The sequence below is a fragment of the Cyprinus carpio genome, chromosome A5 (assembly GCF_018340385.1).
Source record: "Cyprinus carpio isolate SPL01 chromosome A5, ASM1834038v1, whole genome shotgun sequence".
Classification (NCBI taxonomy): Eukaryota; Metazoa; Chordata; class Actinopteri; order Cypriniformes; family Cyprinidae; genus Cyprinus; species Cyprinus carpio.
Window position 1 is genome coordinate 14,056,590 of NC_056576.1, and position 20,835 is coordinate 14,077,424.

At 38.2% G+C, this 20,835-nt stretch overlaps 1 protein-coding gene across 2 annotated transcripts; it reads right to left on the reverse strand.

Moving 5' to 3' along the window:
* Nucleotides 1-140: 140 nt before the first annotated feature.
* Nucleotides 141-19,703, reverse strand: LOC109084596 (cohesin subunit SA-2-like). Of its 2 annotated transcripts, none has more exons than XM_042754151.1 (34): nt 19,440-19,703; nt 18,717-18,801; nt 17,133-17,208; nt 15,411-15,545; nt 15,072-15,168; nt 14,905-14,981; nt 14,559-14,763; nt 14,229-14,380; nt 14,060-14,133; nt 13,826-13,949; nt 13,616-13,714; nt 13,455-13,534; nt 13,251-13,358; nt 12,363-12,471; nt 11,956-12,073; nt 11,731-11,834; nt 9,935-10,027; nt 9,597-9,686; nt 9,200-9,403; nt 9,034-9,104; nt 8,758-8,845; nt 7,046-7,126; nt 6,872-6,964; nt 6,611-6,782; nt 5,700-5,827; nt 5,516-5,617; nt 5,287-5,435; nt 4,902-5,030; nt 3,863-4,068; nt 3,520-3,739; nt 3,329-3,421; nt 2,414-2,540; nt 2,114-2,191; nt 141-1,447 (listed from the first exon to the last, which is right to left on the reverse strand). In XM_042754151.1, the coding sequence occupies exons 2-34, from the start codon at nt 18,752-18,754 to the stop codon at nt 1,424-1,426; spliced, it is 3,744 nt and encodes a 1,247-aa protein (XP_042610085.1). In that variant the 5' UTR covers nt 18,755-18,801; nt 19,440-19,703; the 3' UTR covers nt 141-1,423. The 2 variants fall into 2 exon arrangements, with proteins under 2 accessions (XP_042610085.1, XP_042610091.1); XM_042754157.1 differs by having other exon boundaries at nt 18,717-18,842.
* Between the last annotated feature and the right edge of the window lie 1,132 nt (nt 19,704-20,835).

Sequence of the window (20,835 nt, forward strand, 5' to 3'; positions counted from 1 at the left end):
GATTTAAACAGCAAGGCTAAAGATTAGGAAGGTTTGTTTTTGTTTATATATATATATATATATATATATATATATATATAATGTAATATAATTATATATAAATGTAAACGTAGTAAATGAAACAACTGAGGTCTTGTAAATAGAATAAAAACATCTTGGTTTTTATGTACAGTCCAATACATTAAAATACATAAACTCACACACTTTTGGAAATAAGGTGACATTGCAGGACCGTAAATTAAAATCAAAATGGGAAAAAATTACCTGCTATGTGTAAAACACAAAAAAAGTTACTTCCTTTCCAATCGTGAACCAAAGCTCCATGCAGAAATGCATTTACCGGGCATAAAATCACCATGGTTACATTTATCAAGATTTCTCACCACAAAGACAATCATCATAATTCACTCTGATTAACAAGCCAGTCATGATTTCAACCTAACCTAACCTCAAAAACAACCCACAACCTGAATCCAAAGCTCAATGAACAACACAAAGGGGAAAGATTAGAGAATTTTTCACAGTGGAGCTTTACCAAAATGAAAGTTAATAAAACATCAGTGATTCTCTCTGGACAGATGCAGTGTGAATGAAACAGTAGGTTGGATACCAAACATAAAAACAAAGTTAAATATAAATCAGCAATGATTCACATTACATTATACATTTTGTGTAGAACAAAATAATGTGTATTTATATATAAGATATACATTTTTTAAAGATATATATCAATATAATACCTATTTCTAATATTTAAAAAGAAATAAGATATATTCTACAAAAAGAGCTTTTCTTTGAAAATGGGGGCAATGCCCTTAATGCAGAAATACCTTTGAAATTTTGATAGTTGAACCAGAAATGAATTAAACTCTGTAAGAGGGTCAGGCTTTCTAAGTTTAAGCCAATCAATACAAGTGCTTTGAGCTCTTAGAGGACCAATAAAAAACTAAAACCTCTCAATCAGCCAATCAGTAGTGAGGAATATCGTCACAGTATAAGGCTGAACCTACTTCTGGGAAGCGAAAACTTTGTGAGTGATGGATTAAAAAAAAAAGTGAAAAAATCAGACACTGCAAGTCTAAATCCTTTAAGGAAAGCTGAGTTATAAATTTTTGATTTAAATCACCCTTTATAAAGTCATTTACAACTGATTGTCTTTACAAAATTATCTAAAAATCAAAACTCCTCCAGGTTTTACAAAAAAAAGAGCTATTTTTAAACCTCCATTACAAAAGACCATGAATCGATAAGTCTGATCTCATGCTGTAACTGTTTGTCTGTCGCCCTGTGGGCTGTTATATGTACAGATACAAAGTTGTGGTGTGTTTTCAGAAGGAAAAGATATGCAGCACCATCCTGTGCATTTAGTCCATGGAGTGAAATCAGAAGAGGAGAAACATGTCACCGCTCTCGTGTACCCCTCTCAGAACATTGACACATTAAGGACCTGTTTGACAAAACATACACACAGTCACTTTATAACCTCAGTATTGCAGGTGCAAAGAGTTCAGACCTGTTCACACCAAGAACAATATCTATAACAATAAACAGAATGACAACTATATTCAAGTTGGTTCTACTAATGTTAGTTTATTCAACAGGTTTAAGTTGGTTACGTGGATTTAAGCAGAAAGTGCTTTGTTTCAAAATTGCGTCTGTGTGAGTTGTATACTTCACACATCGCTATACTACTGACAACAGGCAAAGGACCATTTTTGTCCATGAAATGTTGCTAACTTTAGAATGACGTTTTAAACTTCATAGCTTTCATTATAGTTATCGTTTTTGGTGTGAACGAGCCTTTAGTGCTGCATTCTTCCTTAGCATCTTACCTGTCAGTTCACAGTGTAAATGGACAGAAAAAGCAAACAAACAAAGTAGATTTTTGAAGGGTTTTTTTTGTTAAAAGTGAATGTAAATTCGCTACCACAATGCTGTATGGTTGCTAAGGTGTTCTGGGTGGTTGCTTACTGGCGTAAGATAAAAAAAAAAAAAAACACATAATCCTCTGGTCCCTCCTTAATGTAAATCTAAGGGATTTCTAACAAGCACAACAAATTAATAAATTATAAAGTGAATGAATGAATAATCAGATAGATGAAAGCATGCTTACCGAGTCATCCATGATGGAGGCAGGGTCAAAGTAGTCTGGTTTCAGCTCTGATCTTTCCCTGCGGTTTTTGGATGGTGGCTTCAGAGAAACAAAAAAGGTCAAGTTAAAAATACCAACACACAAAATGTGTTTTCTCTCTGTGTATGAGTGTCAACCCAGCAGTCAAAGGAAACTGGATTAGATAGATGCGAAGATCTGAGCAACACTGTCATTGTGACTCTGTATCTGATTGAGATAAAGTGAATCTTTAGGTGAGAAAGGGTTCTCATTGGTTATGCTTCTCTGAATTCTGATTCCTACCAGATCAATGTCCATGGTTTCGAAGTCCATGCCCTCGTTAAGGTCGTCCAGTCGTTCCTCTGATGACATCATCACATCCTCTACAATCGGTTCCTCATCATCCTCCATCAGCCCGCTGCCACGACGACTGGCACACAAGCAAATTTTTAAAAATTAGAATATGAAAGCAAGATTGCAAATGACCATGTATAAGCTTATTGATGCCTGGTGATCACAATCAAAAACATTTTCTTGAAATGGCCGTGAAATGACCCTGTTAAAAAAAAAAAAATACAAAACTGAACAATGCTAGTTTGTCCACAAAATAGCATTACGATGCAAAAAGTGTAATTATATCAATTCACAACAAGTAACTGATAATCAGACCAGAGATTCCATAAATGTTAGGGGTGTAACGGTTTTCAAACTCAACCGAAAAACTGCGATACACCCCCCACGGTATGTACCACAATACTCTCTTGGCCTACCCCACCCCCTGCTGAGACACTTCAAACTCGTATGGCCATGATGGTTTTGAATTGTTTGAATTACTTTGAAAAGGAAGGTACCATTAAGAGCAACATGTGCTGAACAAACCTGTCATATACGCTACATAAAATTATAATGAAAACATGTCTGTGAGAGAATGACATATTACAGCACATTGTTATGTGAGACAAGAGTTTCACAAACAGTGTGAGTGATTGGGATTGACTGGGACCGCGTCTTCTCCCACTCCCTCAAAATGCACAAATGACCCCTCATCCAAAGTATCCAGGTTGAGTTTGCAATACAAGACTAGCACGCATTTCGGACAGTCGACGGAATTTTAGATTTTTTTATTATATCATACAGTCTTCAATTTAAACATTCAAGCTATTTAAAGTAAGTTAAACTTTTAAGCATTAGTGCATGTGTATGTAAATGTGTGCTCACATGGTGTGCTGAATGTGGCCTCTCATCTTGCCATACTGCAAGCTTGCTCTTTCCTGCTGCTGTTTTTGGGCCATCATCCACGCGACCTGAGAACTGAAAACAAAACAGCTCTCAATCAACTCTTTACTAACGAGTGTGTGTGTGTGTGTGTAAGAGAGAGTATGTGGATAAATGCAAGTGTGTGTGCTTACTTGTAGTCCATGTGTTGGTGCGGCTGCTGCAGGGGTGTGTGTTGCGTTTCGTTACTCATGCTGTAAACTCCCATGTACCCCTGCTCAGGGCAGAGCTTCTTTGTGTCTCGCAGGACAGTAGAGACAATGTGGGGGGATGACATCATTACAGGAGTGTGCGGGCCACTCTGCTCACGATTTACCCACATGCTCACATCACTACTGCTACAGCTACTCTCCTCTGAGAGACAGACAGACAGAGAGAGAAGACAATGAAAGAGGAAGTTAGTTTTAATCTAAAGATTAAAGATGAATCTTTAAAGATTATAATAAATTACATAATTATGATTTAATGCACACGTACCCTCGGGCAGTTTTCTCTTGCTGGCGGCAGGTTGTTTGCTTCTCCGACTGCGGGCAGAGCTCCTGCTGCTCATACCGCTGATGACGGACAGAGTGTCATCATCAGCACCCACCTGCAGAGAGTTCCGGTAGGAGATGAGCGGTAACCAGCAGTCGTCCCTCTGCAGGGCCATCTGAAAGGTCATAAACCGCTCTAGATACAGGTGCCTGATGGGAGAGATCAGACATCAAACAAACAACATACGTATACTTCAATAGAGATACTAATTTAAAAGACAGAACACCATTAACCTTCAGAGACCCAGCGTAGCAAAATTTCAACATCTGTATATTTAACAAATATGGGTAAAAACTACACATAACAGTAGCTGAAACTGAAATTTATCACAACAACAGCTTTAGTGGGAAAACAAAAATGCATATTATCTGCCAGAGTCACAAGAATGCTGTCAACATGCTTTTCAAACCAATTTATCTATTTAGAAAGTTATTATATTTATTTATATATGTCTAGTGATGGGAAAAGGCTTACATGCCCGGAAATTTTGAACATACAAACATTTAGAAACATTTTTTCTAAGAGTAGAAAAAAATGCAATGCTGGCATTAGGTGTCAAACTTTATTCTACTGTTTTTACACAATGAAGCCTATTCAATGAATGGTACAAAAACATTTTTTCAGCTGTTTTCTGGGCCGTTTTGTCATTAATGTCTCACTGACAAAACAATATATGTTTTTAATAGTTTTCAATTTGAATACAGTATTTAAGTCAAACTTGGTTCAAATGTATTATTTTTAAAATATATTTGTGTGCTGGATTGTGTTGTGAAGTACAAGCTTTTACTCTATTAACAAACAGTGGAAAAATTTAGCTGAAGGCAAAGTATTTTTGCAATCTTTTTCCATATAATACCTCAATGCAAACTGTACCTAAGTGAAATTGTTTTTATAACTAATGGCTTCTTAAAAATATTGCATTATATATATAAATACATGGGTCTCTGAGGAATCTGAGACAGCAGGGATGTGAGTGTCTTACACAGTCTTCTTGTCTTGCCTCAGTAGTTTGGAGGAAAACTCACTGAGGATGTCAAGGAATGCAAGGTTGAGAGGTGGGCCACCCTCCCCCTGTGGACTGGGTTCTTTAAAGGCAAATTCTATTCCATCCCTAAAACACAGATAACACATACTTAGTGACTCTGTTACAAAGACATATAGGGACTCTGTTGCTGCTTTTCCATCAAAATATTTCTAATGCTAATGCTGGCGCAAGAATTTAATTCTGATATGAAAGTTTTAAATACATTAAATATAGTTTTACACAGACAGGGTATAGAAAGTGGCTGGAGCAGCCATCCAATGAATCCAGATCAGGAAACAGAACACCGTTGGGGCTTACAGCAAGTGTGTTTGAATTTACTTACTTGTGGAGCATTGCAATCGCCTCTCTGGTTTTGACTTGATCAAGTCCAAACGTGAGCGAGAAGCGTCGGGCCAGTTCTTTAATCCCACAGAATGCAGATGTGGACCGATCAAAGTTACATCCCAGATCACTCAGCATCTCATTAAACAGCTGAAACACAAACATCACACTTGTGTTACGCAGAGTTGCTGGCAGAGCTGGTCTGTATACGGAGGGAAGTGCCATCTCACCTGCTGCAAGCTGAGGATCAGAGTCTTGGCACACTGAATCTTGTCGATCTGACGTGCTTTACTCATGGTCTCCTTAATGATATCACCGTAATCATTATAGTACTACACACAGACAGAAACAGAGAGTCAATAGAAGCAACAAGTAAGAAACACAAAGGACTTTTACAACATGAGTAGGACTCACTCTCATGTACTGCTTGAAGATATCTGCTCCTGTCTTCATGTCCACCACGTTGTAGATGACCAGTTTGCAGAAGGCAGCCAATAAATTCCTGCGTCTGTGGAGCGCCTCAATCTTATTAGCCTCATCATCTGCAAGACACATTCAAAAATGAATGTTAGGGGAAGAAAAAAGCCAATAGCCAATGATTGTGCAGAATATAATAAGAATAAGAATAAAATATAAAAAAATAAATATATAAAAAACACAAGCAAAGAAAAAAAATGTAATATAACGGCCAAACATTTGACTGGTAGTGTGTTAAGTTTTTTTCACAAATGTTAAGCGTTTCTAAATGCTCATCATTGAAGGTCCATCACCTAATTTCTGCTCTAAAAGCAGCATCAAACTGTTTCCTCAGCGGTTTCTTAAAGGCAAAGTTCACTCAAAAATTAAAATTCTGTCATCATTTACTCACCCTCATGTAATTTCGAACACATAAGACTTAATTAAGGTTAATTTTCAAAATGCAATTAAGATATTTTTAATGAAACCTGTGCGGTTTCTGGCCCTCCATTGAAAGGCCAGGTAACCAAAACTTAGAAGATCCAAAAAGTTAACAAAGGCATCGTAAAACAAATCCATGTATATGCAAATTGCATCAAACAATTATCAAACAACAGTCCCGCTCCAAACTCAAACCATTTGATGAGCCATATTGCTATGTCAGGCTGCTGAATTTTTTATTTGTTGCTGTTAGTTGTGCACAATATTACTCTACAAATGACAAAACTACACATTACAAGTCGACAGCTGATCATGCCTCTGGAGCATAGACAGCATATATGTGGTTAACTAATCAAATTCACACAGTAGTGCTTCACACTGCCACCTTGGAGTGAATCAGAGCAGTTTCTGTCCTGTTTGTCATTTACCTGTGCTGCTGTCCTCATCCTGGTCAACAAACACATGATCTAGTATGAAGTTGAGTAGTTCGCTCTGTAAGGATGCATCTGGACTGAACACCAAGGGCTCTAAAGCTTCCCGCCCTGACGCCACAATCTGATAACTAAAGATCAGAAGTGCATCACAGAGAATGGTGAAGGCCTGCAACACACAAAAACACACCGTTCATTTTCCCAGAATCCCCTATACATGAATGGACGTAGGGGCTTGGTGTGGGAGGTCAGACTCACCTGTTCTTTGACAACAGTGCTGATACTATTCAGGTACCTTTGACACATCATACAGAAGGCTCTCACCTGCCTCCGCAGCAGCACCATGTCATCCTGAAACGGGACGAGAGTGTTACTAAACACTCACAAATGACTGACTCAACGCAGGTTTGGGCTTGTATGTGTGTGTTGTACCTTACTGGCACTGCCCTCCGAAACCTTAGCTAAGTGCCAGAGTATGACATAGTGAGTGCACTGGAGTGCATGAGCCACGATCTGTAAAGACAGAACAAAACAGTAAAATCAAATACATGACCCACAGACCAAATATGACCTGAAGAAATCTATTAAGGCCTGCTTTTAGGGAAAACTTTTTTTACTGAAAATTTGAAAAAAGGCCTGCTTTTAGGGAAAAAAAAAAAAAAAAAAAAAAAAAATAAATATATATATATATATATATATATATATATATATATATATATATATATATATATATATATATATATATATTTTCTTTTATTTTTTTTTTTCACACACACACACACACACACACACATAACAAAAGTGCTACATATTCCACAAAAAAAAAAAAAAAAAAAAAAAAAAAAAGTACAAGAATTAACCAAAAGCTCTGGTAAAAAGGTGGGTTTTAAGGCCGCATTTAAAATCATCCACAGTCTGTGGAGTCCTCAAATGGTCCGGGAGAGCAGTGTGTTCACCACATTTGTACACTTAGCAGCAAGAAAACCAAAACTTTTATTAAAATTCTGAATGGATTAAATGTAGCCAAAAAAGCACACAAAGAGCGCTCCCTTAATAATCACTCATTTCAGTTTATTGCAATCTCAGAAAATTCCGTTATAATCAACGAATCTTTCTACACTGCACAATAATTGTTATTTACCTGGTGTCTACAATTAGCTTATTATAATGAGAGGGTTTGCAAGCTTGGAGAACTCAGGACTGAACGAAACTCTGGTGTTTTAAGTGGTGAGTGGATTCTGAATAACTGAAACACCTCTGATTGGCCATTGCATTCCAGATGTCAAAAGATATGCCTTTGATTTGCTACAATGTTCAACGCTGCAAAAACATGTTGTGAATAAAAACCTCTGATGCTGTCCAGAACGCAAACACAGAGAGTCAGATACGCACTGGAGTCTGCCACTTAATTTCATTTTGTTGTTTATGTTTATTTTGTTATTAAAGTTACGTTTGCCAGTTCCCGGTTCATTCTTCCCAAAGTCTTGAACTTTGTTACATACATATATACATTTCCATAAATCATTGTGATGACCCGTTTTTTTAGTCTTGCGACCCAGGGTTTGAAAACCATTCCTTGTATGGGCCCTTCTCCAGGAAAACCGCGCACACATCAATCCGAGCAAGAGCAAGAGCAAGAGCATACTCATCAACATGCTTCATTCAGGTTACAGACGTTGTCAGCAGTGCTGCACAGGACTTGCTCAAGAAGGATTTGTCATTTTGTTTTTAGACCATGAAATCAACGATTTCCCCAAAGAAGTGTGTTTTTGGTTGTGAGGGAAAGATAACCATGTTCAGTGTCTCCCCCCCCCCCAAAAAAACAGTGTTTTTCAACTCAAGATTAACATGAGACTGGCAGAAACTGTGTGTGTTATGTCCCCTTTAAGGTTTCTTATCCAGCCAAGACCACTGAATAGTTTTCTCCTTTTGATTTAAATTTCTTAATTATGAATTTATGTAAGTAAATGTTATCTAAATGCATCTGGGGAATGAAAAAAGTAAAATCAGTGTGCTCAATTTACACTGTTACTGGTCATTAAAACAATATAAGTTGATCATTTAGCTGCAGAAGAGCATGTATTAGGCATGTAATCCAGCCAGTGAACTAAAATGAGTTATCTCCCTGGGTCAGTAGTCTGTACCTGCTCAGGCATATCCCCGTTTTGTAGGCCAGAGTTCAGAAGTTTGTAGTTGCTGGTAAAAAGGTCCCATTTAGTGAGGTCATGGGCACTGCAGGGAGCACAAACACAGACACACACAGTTATGATGAAGAAAGTCCTCTGTCTACAAATGAACCACACAAAACATGTACAGATTTTTTTATTTAACTCTAAAATCAAAAGAATAAAATAAAAATAATTTTTTAGTTTTCTAAAAAATTTTAATTTCTCAGTTTTAGAGACAAAGTGTGTTCTTACTTGTGGAAGGCTGTGATTCTTTTGAGTGTTGACAAAACTTGATAGGCATCATCTTCATCAGGCTCCTCTCCCTTTAAAGAAACAACGCCGTTAAAGTTGAAACTTGTGAAATTACAAAGAACTGTTATCAAACTACAACACACACAGAAAATTACCATACACATACCTCCTGCAGGATGTCCTCCAGTAGACGGTGGAACTTATCGACCTGTTCGTCAAGTATCTGGCTGCGGACAATATCTACGCGGTTATAGATGGTGAAATCCTCATTGCACAGTGCATGGAATGTCATGGAACATGCCTCTAATACATCTTTTTCTGTGTGCTTCTCCACCACATCACGGACTTGACGCAGCAAAGCATCCAGATGCTGCAGCACATCAGCAAAAGAATTACTTAGAACTAATATATAATAAAACAATAACAATCAATCATTTTTTTTGTCAGTACTATTGGAAACTTTCTTCATGTTAAAGTAACTCCACAAAGTAACAAACCCATATTTTATAACAATATTTCCGGTACTATGTGGTACAATGTTTTTTGTGTATGTGAATAATTACCTTCTCCAGCCGACCGGTTGTATAGATCTCCAGATCAAAATACTGAGGAAACTGCAACAGATTAGTGACCTTCTCTGGGTCCACTGAATACTGAGAGAAAGAGAAAGAAAAAAGTTTGAGAGACAGTTTGTTCAGAAATCAATTGGTTTGCATGTGGACTGTTGCTTTATGCCCAAAAAGTCAATCAATACCGCAATTAAATTTTTCATGCAAACCCAAAAACACACACAAAGTGTTGAAGATTAATGTCCGTAATTAATTTTTACACAATTATTTACATTTGTTTGTTATTCAACTGATGCATTACACACTATCTGGCAAGGCAGAGAATTACTTACTTTAGCGAGTAACAGAGGCAGAGCCACAGCAAACGTTTCTGTGATCTTTGTTCGATCATCCAGCTGGGTTTTCTTCTCTTTAGCAGTTAGAACCTGTGCCAGAATAAGAAACAGCATACGCATTTGAAGCAACATAGAAAATGAGGAAATAATGACATAATTTTTTTAAGGTTGTTTTAGAAAATTATTTGATCTATTTCCTTTAAGTGGCATGGACAGATAGTTTGAAAATATTTGTGGGTGCATGTGTGTACAGGTTTGGCTGCAGATTGGCTAGATCCAAAGTTTTGAAAATGTCCTCCCAAATACAGTACAGTAAAAATGTCAAGAACATAAGAACTAGTCCTCTCTATTTAAAAAGAACAATCAGCCAGTGATGAAACAGAAATAGTGACAGACTGTTTCCTCTGTATTATGATGTACATCAGAGTGAAACAGATTATCGAAAAAGAAAAAGTATAGAATAGGGACTTGGTTCTATCCATCACAGTGTTTCCCATAAATAAGCCCAGGTAAATTGCGACCCACCAAGGGAGAAAAAATTCAAATTCCACTTTATGAATTTCTGTATTTTCTGACCTTGGTTGGATGTAAATTGCGTAAAACTGTAGCGTGCTTCATCGACTCTTCATCCAATGCAGCAAATTGGATCAACCAGCGTTTTCCTTACATTGATTTATTTGTGGCAGCCCTCCACAATATCCATATTGACCACCACAAGCGACTTTAGTACTATATTAAGCAACTTTCAGACATTTTTAGCAACTTTTTTGGATAAACCTTAGCTATCATTCAGTTAGAAGATTTCGTTGGCACTGCCCCGCGAGCATGAAGTCTGACTTTCCCGCCACAGTATCACCTCTCCCGGCGTCTATTCTGTGCAGTGAGCCACAGCAGAGAAGCAGCACATTCGGTTGGCCGTACAGCAGCCATCTCGTCAATAAATGGGTATAAAGCAGCGTTTCCAAGCACATCAATTATTGTTTGGGCTTAATAAAATATGAACATATTTCATCTGTTAATATACACATAGTTAGACGCAGGCAGTGCACTGCATGAGACAAAAAAGTAATATAGCCAAAACCACCGCAAATAGTCGATCTTTAGTGTAGATGTATGTTGATTTGACGATGCAGCAATTATAAATCAGGATTTAAAGAGTAAAGTGAAAGCGACTCCTGGTTAACATGTAGCATTAATGGGTCGTGTTCAGTCACTATTTATACTTGCTTTATGTATGACAACAGAAAATATGTAAATGGGAACAGCTTTATTAGGCATTCAGTTGTATTACAGTATGTGACAGTTCAGAGAGTAGAATAGATCTGAAGTGCCAAACTTGTCTGAATGCAAACCTGACGCAATGATGTCATAAATATGCTAATTAATGTGTGACATCACCTGCCGCCACAAGTCTCACAAAATCCTGTGGGAAACACTGCATCAAGTTGTTGACTAGATGGCGGCAGATCTGAATGTATGCTTTTAGCCAATTTTACAAAACATGCAGGGTATAAGTGGACCAGCACACATTACCAGAAAAAAGAAAAAAAAAATTATTTGAAATGAACAACATGCATGAATGATCCGCAATAAGATAAATAACATACATTTACAAAAATAGGGTAAATAGTTTATTTCATGCCTGGATTTAACCCAGTAATAACTTTTTGGATTAGGTTCAGGGTCAGGAGCTTAGAAAATATCACCTCTGTGTAAAAAGCTTTGCATCTTTAGGACGTCCTCACCAATATGGCGATACCAAAATGTTGTTTGTGTGTGTGCCTGTGTCTTACCCTTTTGCCAGGACCTCGTCCGATAGGTGGGTGACACTCACAAGTCTGTCTGACAGCACAGAGCATGATCTCAATCAGAGCAGCTTCCTGAGCGTCAGTGAGGGCTGAAACACACGCATCATGTGTTTGAGTAGTTTAGGCAAATAAATATTTTTAGCCAAATTCTTATCCAGAAACAAAAAACCCTGTGAGAGATGAAAGTGAGTGGATTTGATAGCCATGTACCCTCCTCTCCAGGGTAAGGTTCATCCAGCAGCAGGCTGATCATACTCTCCCAGTCCTTCAGCAGCTCTGACGCACAATCCCACAAGCTGTCCACCAGGTAGGCGCCGTGCTCATGCAGCTAAAACACAAACATTCATAATATCTTAAAAAGCCAACCTAATCTCTCACAGTTTGTTCAGTTACTTCATGCATTTGTTGTGTATTCAGAGGGATAAAGTATGCAAAAAAAAATATTTTCTCTCATTTTTAAGGTAATCTATCTGCTTTTGTTTCAGTCTGTTCTCATACAATCTGCTGGCATCAGAAAAGGAAAATACGAACTTGAAATGCTAAGATCTGCTCAGTCAAAATTTTAATATAGCGAGACATCAAGAAGTGACATTAATGGCTGAGCACATCAAGCACACCTCACTCTCCAGAAAGAACAAGACAGTTGTTCTGATGAGGTTAGCATTCAAACACTGTCTGCCTCTCCTGGGCCGCCCCTCATCCTCTGGACCATGATGACTGAATAACCTGTAAACACAACACCAGTGGAATCAGTGAGCCATGGTGAGCAGCAGATGCATTATGGATAAGAACTAATGTGGCAAATATGTTTAAAGGGGTGGTTGATCAGCTTTTTTCAAAGGCTTGATTGTGTTTATGGGGTGCAGTGTTATATATATTTATGCTTCATTTAAAAAAAAAAAAAAAAAGAGCATTATTTTCACATATTTTACCTTTATTCTACACCGCTATTTCTGTTCTTGTCAAAACAGACTGTTGAGTTCCTGGTTCTATGAGTGCAGCACAGAGAGCTATACTGGTATTATAATTTTAAGGAACCGAGTTAAAATAAATTTTAACCATTTTTAACCAACAAAGAGGACCTGCAATCAGGGTGAAAATAACAACGTTTCGATAGATTGGAAACAACACTCTACTACAACAACTCTTCCTCTTCTCTAAAGCAGCCCAACATGGCCTCGCCCCCTTTTCTTGCATGTTCCCGGGGCAGGATTTATGTAGATTTTAGGGTTTGTGATGTCACAAACCCAGGAAGAAGTTTGTTGTAGTCCCTACCAGGCTTTTTTTGTAGTCCTTAAACAGCAATTTCTTCAAAAGAAAATATCTCCCTTTGCATTGAACTTTGAACATTGTAACTTTGCAGGTGTCGTTTATGCCCTAACAGCAACATTACATACTAACCTAAGTTAAAAAAGTGAAATAGTAATAAACCACCCCTTTAATTACCCTGGTATTTAATGAAGCAAAGACTATATTGCTATGATATAAAAAACTGTGGCATTTACTTTTTGTAGAGAAACTCCCCTGCTGCCACGGCAACTGGTCGGTGGGCAGAGTAAACCAAGTGATAGACGCTCTCACAGTCTTCAGCTGTCAAAACTTCATCATTACTCCTGTGAGCACAAACAAACAATTACATAGTGAACTGGACACATCTTTAAAAAAAAAAGTTAAGACTCTGAATGATGAACGATCAATGCTGTACTCACTGCAGAGCCAGTGTCAGCAGCTTAATTGCCTGAACAGCAACATCATATTCCTTATCCAGAGTCATGGACACAATTCGATCCTTCAGAGAAAAGGAATGAGAACTGTCAGTAAGAAAAAAGAAATGGGGTTGCCATAGCAAGTGTCCTGGTGAAAGACTAACCTTGAAGCGGCTGGTGAAGAGTTCCAGTCGGGCGTTGAGTTCTCTGCTATAATACAAACCCTGAAGAGCTGTAAGACACTTCAGACGAACTTCACCTTGCTGGAGATTGAAAAATAATATAAATGAAGGAGACATGAGATGGAATGCTGTTTATTTGTTTATTTTTTACCTGCATATAACAACCAATCAGTGTGAATGTGTTTGTGCTACCTTATCATACATGGTCCAGCCCACGTACTTCAGGTAACTGTCATTAAGAAAAGCATCACTGTACATCTTCATCCACATACCAATCTCTTCAATGCAGACAACCCTGATCTCAGCAATCACATCCCTGCAAACAAATATGTGAAAAATATAAACAGCTCTTTTCAAAGACTGAGTGATCATTTTAAAATATGAATTGATTGAATCAGTCAGTTAATTATTGGGATGTTTGCTCACCTGTATCTGTGGATAAATACTCCTTTAAAAATGGCATTCATCATGTTCTCAATCTCATCCTGGTTTTCCTGAAGCTAATAAATACAAAAGAACATGTTTGAATCAGGTTTTACAGTATATATATGTGTATGTGTGTGTGTGTGTGTGTGTGTGTGTGTGTGTGTATCACCTCCTTGCGTTTTTGAAGAAGGAGCTCCAGGCGTTCATTGGCTCGTTTCCCGATGCTCTTGTTGCGCTCTGTCTCGTATTGTCTTTGTGTGTTGTCCAAATTGATGCTCAAATTCAGAGCAACATTCACCAAAGCGGTCATCAGTTTCATGGCTGAAATACAGTGAATTAACTGTAGGGTTAGATTGTATAATTCATACCTTTATCAATAAGAAAACATTGACAGTAAACGGAATGACAATATTCATGACACAATCGTATGTTTATGCTGCAGAAGTAGTGGAAGTATGTATTCGGAACATTACACAGTACCTAGTCTTAAGTCACCCACCTGCCAGGGTGCTGGTGTGTCTGAACGCTCTGACCTGTGAGTCTGAGAGGCCGGTGAGGAGAGAGATGACCGTGTCCATCATGTACTCATCATAGATGATGCTGTACTGGCACTGTCGGACCAGGACCGCGATGAACTCACACAAGCTTAATTTAAACTTCTTCCACACCGGACCTGCCATCGCCAGTGGATAATCACCACTGTCCTGAACACACGCACAGACACACACACTCTTTTTACATATACATTTACAGTATCTAATCTCCTCCATGCCAGAATACAAACTGTTTTACATATAATAAATACTACCCACGAAAATGTCTGTGGTATGAACACATTGACAAACCTCATCAAACTCTTCGGTCATTTTCCTGATGATCTCAGAATTCTGCATGTGTCGAAACATCTCGGAGCTCACCGCACCTATAACAAACACACACATTTAATAAGACAGTATACACTTAAATTACATTAAATTATTTACACCTAGAGAACACAAAAACACACACACACCTTTACAGCCAGAGCAGTGGATAAAGAAGTTGATGAGTTCCAGCAGGGCAGGGTCTCTGTCTGTCTTATAGGACTCAATCCAGTCATCAACCACTGACTGCAGAGAGAGAGAGAGAGAGAGAGGGAACACACACGTGCTCAGTTAAACCTTTCCTACACACACAGCCTACACAGAAAGCATGCATTGCAGTTAGATCTGGATATAATAGCCAACTACAAAAAACACTGATTTACTCAGATGATACATCTGAGCGCTTTGAGACAGAAAGCATGTATGTCTGTGAATGAATACAGTGTGACGGACCAGTGTGTATCTGAAGTTGTTTGTGTGTTTGCTACCTGTGTGGCACTCTTGCCCAATTTGATAATCTCAAACAAGCTGAGATTCTCCATGTCATTCTCCTGATGGTGGCCATTTACCCGACCTCTCACCTCTGACCCCTTCAACTTCTCTCCAAGGGTCTTCTTCCCCTTCTAGACACAAACAGTAAAAAGAAAGGAAAATTTCATTAAACAAGCTAGTACTCATTTAAGGGCTGCACAACATTTTGTTTAAAAAACTGAATTGCGATTTTTCTGATAGAAAATTCCCATTGCAATTTAAAGCACTACTTAAAAAAGCTCCAGGTCTGCCCTGCTTGTTTGGCCAAACATTTGACTATATATAAATATGGTGGCAATAATAATAGAATAGAATAGAATAGAATAGAATAATAGAATAATAGAATTACTATTATTATTATTATTATTATTATAAAGACAAAATAAGGAATATTATTACTGTAATATTTCACTGCAAATGTAAGTATAATAATATAATAATAACTATTATTATCATTATTATTATTTTATTGTGCAACTCTTTAAATTTTTTTCAAACCTTAAACATTAAGCTTTTACTTTGGTAAACAAAGCCCTTAAATGGATAGTTCACCCAAAAATGAAAATTCTGTCATTAATTACTCTCCTTTGTGTTGCTCCAAACCCGTAAGACCTACGCTCATCTTCGAAACACAAATTAAGATATTTTTGATTCATTCTGAGAGCTCTCTAACCCTCCCATAGACAGCAAGGGTACTACCACGATCAAGGTCCAGAAACGTAGTAAGGACATCAGTAAAATACTCCATGTGACATCCGTAGTTCAACCGTAATTTTATGAAGCTAAAAGAATACTTTTTGTGTGCAAAGAAAACAAAAATAACAACTTTGTTCAACAATTCTGCTCCTCCTCATCCAGTCTGCTGTGGCTTGCCTCCATTTTGGAGAGTATCACGATGCATACGTGCACTTCCGCTTCGTGTAAACAACTCATGCGCGTGCTGACGCATGTCCGTGTTGAAGTAAGCAGCAGCGCAATGAACATGCATTGTTTCCACAAAGCAGAAGTGTGCGCATGCGTCGTGATACTCTCCAAAATGGAAGCAAGCCACAGCCGACTGGATGAGGAGGAGAAGAATTGTCGAACAAAGTTTTTATTTTTGTTTTCTTTGCCCACAAAAAGTATTCTTGTTGCTTCGTAAAACTATGGGTGAACTACAGATGTCACATGGACTATTTCACTACGTTTCTGGAACCTGATCGTGGTAGTACCCTTGCTGTCTATGGGAGGGTCGGAGAGCTCTCAGAATGCATCAAAAATATCTAAATTTGTGTTCTGAAGATGAAAGAAGGTCTTATGGGTTTGGAACAACTTGAGGGAGAGTAATTAATGAATTTTCATTTTTGGGTGAAATATCCCTTTAAATCTTCTCTTTTGTTGACAACAGCTGGTTTAAAGACAGTTAGATGCAACTCAAACCAAAAGCACATGCAGAGATGAGTTGCAGTAATTTCTGCAAACCACCCAGAGACACTCATAAGCTGCACATTTGTAAAAAAAAAAAAGAATGCTGTGCTTCATTCTGAAATGCACTGATTTATTTAATTAAATCACGTTTTGTTTTTATTCCGATTAATCATGCAGCCCTTCTCATACCTGTTTAACAGCATATCTGAAAACTGACGGGGTGATAAATAAGAATTGAATGCCTTTCTTCAAGCTCACTGGCTGATAAGTACCTTCCCTTTCCCAAGTTTGCCATTCCGGCCCTCAAAATCTTCAAGATCGGTGTCCAAGAGCCGAGCGTATCCTTCCCTAAACAAACAAAATGCACCAGTGATTAGAGCAGTCTGTATGTGGACTGTGGAGTATTTCAGGTGTATATATTCTACAGGGGCCTGTTTCAGTAAGGAGGTTCAACCAACTCGGAGTTGAATTTACCATGAGATGGGAAAGGTTTTCGGGCTCAGAACAGCTGAACTGAGTTAGTTCAATCAACTCTGAGTATGTTGACTGAGTTTAGTGCGTTAGTGTGTGTCGTGATTGGCAGCACTCGGCACCTGGTCGGAAAAATGTCATGCCCCTTACCATAGCCCCCTGCCCTGCTGCGAAGTTCAGTGTAAATATTGTGCCAAAATCAAATTAATTTGAGCACGATTTAAACCTGGATGATTGTCACCACTCTAAGTTCGTCTGTCTTGGAAAAGCTAGCGTGTCTCCAACATCGTGATAACACTCGTTGCTTTCTCTAGTGCAGCTCAACCAGGTCTCGTCCCATTCGTCTGTATTTGTGATATCACAAATCCCAGAAAATATGCGTTGTAGTTCAAACAAGTCGTTCATTGTAGTTTAGGGGTGGACCAACCTGTACTGGAGCCCCCATGCCCTTCCATTTTGGATGTATCCCTTATCTAACACACAGGATTTCTATCATTGCCTCATTAAACATCCAAAGGACTGTTGACCAGGGAACATACAAAAGGTGTGTGTACATAATCGACACAATCGTGGCATGTTTAGGTGACCAGAACGGCCAGATCTCCCAGAGAACAGGATTTCAAAGCATTGCAAAAACACGTACCATGTTAGGTGTGTTTGTTCATACTTGACCAAGCGTCGCTGCGCTGTGTATGACCTTGTATGACACCAAAGTACCAAGAGAGTGATTCAAATGCACAAGGAGCCGTCTGCTCTGCTCTCTATAGCTCTTATGAATGTCATATAATGATCGATCTGCACAGTGCGAACATACAAAGCCTGGATCTTGTAGGTAAAATAAAAATCCTGTCAAGGACGCGTCCTTGGAAAATGGCTCGTATGGTCACCCTATTGTAGTTTTTGAAAAGTGATTTCTGTTAAATAAAATATCACCTTTTGAAATGGACTTTGAGCTTTGTAACTTTGCAGATCTTTTTTATGCTCAAACAGCAACATTACAGACTAACTAAAGTTGAACAAGTGAAAAAGCATAATACAGGGATCTCCAACCCTGCTCCTGGAGAGCTACTGTCCTGCAGACTTCAGTTTCAACCCTGCTCCAACACACCTGTCTGTAATTATCAAGTAGCCCTGAACACCTTGATTAGCTGCTTCAGGTGTGTTTGATTGGGGTTGGAGCTGAAATCTGCAGGACAGTAACTCTCCAGGAGCAGGGTTGGAGATCACTGGCATAATAGGACCCCTTTAAAAAGGCTGGATTTTTGTACCTATGATGCCCATAAATGCTGTCTAGGTAGGAAGCTCACTAGGTTTTGAAACACACAGTGTCTGGCTAGAGAATGAGTGAGTGAGTTAGTTTAGTTTAGTTTGTGTGTCGTACTTACTGAAGGAAATCTGTCTGAAGGTCTTGAGCTGCTATCATTTTGTCAACATCTTCTGTTTCTTCTGGAGTTTATAAGTGTCCCCACACTGCAGTAAACAGACAGACCCACACAACTGAAAAACAGACGCTGCAGCACGAAAATAAATAAATAACATATTTGCATGTAATAACAACAACCACTTACAACGACTCTTGATGCAGTTACTAAATGCTGTTTTTGTGAAAGACGTGTGTATATTTATATGACTTTAATAATAAATATCAAACATCTGTCAAAAGAATTACTGTACACAAAATCTAACCATAAAACATTACATAAACTCCATTAATCACACAACATATCTATGCATTCGTGTAAAGTGTGAAATTATATTAATTGTGTTTTTAATGTTGAGTTTGATTTCCGTAAACACGGGCTAGCATGCTAACATGCTAACGGGCCTCCGGCTCCTCTAACAGTCATTAAAACCGCCCCAAACCGACCAAAACAATGTAAAACTCGCTGCAAAACCCCAGTAAAACTTTATATTTTCTCATACGACGCACATTATAGTGTTTCGTTAATATTCACTATTCAAAGTAATGGCTCAAACTGTCTGACACATGGACGACTCTGGGAAATAAATCTCCCGAACGAACACACAGGAAAATGTATTTTATTTATTTTATTTTTTTTCTAAAATCACGGATATTTATGAAGATCGGCCGCCATTTCCTTCCTCACCTCCTTCAGCGTGAGTCCAGCAGCATCAAACCCGCCCAGAGCCGCCGCCGCCGAACGGTACCGAACCGGACCGGAGCTCCGCGGTTAAGACATTAAAACAAGCTCCAAGTAGAACTGGCTCAGTTCTGTTTGTGTTTCGGAGCTGCAAGAGGCAGTTTGGTGCTGTGGGCGGACAAGAGTAAAAATATAGCCTCGAGAAATCCAAAACACACTTATAACGTGTCCACACACACCCACATACTAGCGTCCACACACAAACACACCCACACATAATGGGACTGCACGGCTAATTTCTTAACAGTTGTTTTTGTTTATAATGGTTTGTATTTGAATAAAACATATGTTAGTTTCTGGATCACAATTTATTTGCGAATAAGTTAGGACAAATAAATAAATGAGAAAGATGAACATTTGTCAACTAGACTTGAGGACATCAAACAGGTTTTATTTCGTCAGCCAATGGAGGTGTAATAAGAAGGATAGATCAGACTTTGACATGGGAAAAGAACAGTGTTAACAGAAAAGGGTTAAACGTCCAGCTTTCCAGATTACAGAGGCTGATTCCCATGGTGGGATGAAGGAAAAGTCTGCTTTTAAATGAGAGTGATAAACAAGAAGTGTAAGCGTAGCTACATGGTTGCATCTTGCTTTAACACACCTGAAATGTGCAAATCAAGCTGGAGAATGGAAGATGTGTCTAAAGTCTGTGATGTGATGGACAGAGATGGAAAAATAATTTGTGTTTAGATAAATGAGGGATATGAGATTATAGGGGAAAAAAACTTTTAGAAGTTCACATGGTTTAGAGGTTATACACAAGTAAAAAATTATAAACCATTTTAAATGTCTCAAACATTTTACATTACATTTATGCATTTAGCAGACACTTTTATCCAAAGCAACTTACATTGCATATTACATTGAATCCACAAACTTTTGCGCTGCTAACGCAATGCTCTACCACTGAGCCACAGGAACATCTGTCAAACAACTAAATCAAGCACAGGCATAAAAAAAGCAATAACTGGATGTTTGGTTTGTTTAGGCAAATAATAAATGCATGTTGAGAAAACAATTTGTACATAGAAATGGTGATAGTTTTTAAAAATATCACTACGCAATACAATATATACCATAACAGAAAAAAAAATGAATTTCCAGTTCTATAACACACACAGTGTACATTATGTGGTGCCTTGAACTAACTCACCTCTGCATGTGCACCTGAACAACCAGAGATTAAATATACAAACATCATAAAAATGGTATACAAACAAATCTCTTTCTTTTTTTTCCCATGCATGTGTAAACATAACCTCATCCCATATTATATTCTTAAGTTTACAGAGTTCCCAGCTTTATTTCGCAGGTCTTTAGTGTCTGTTGCCACTCTTAC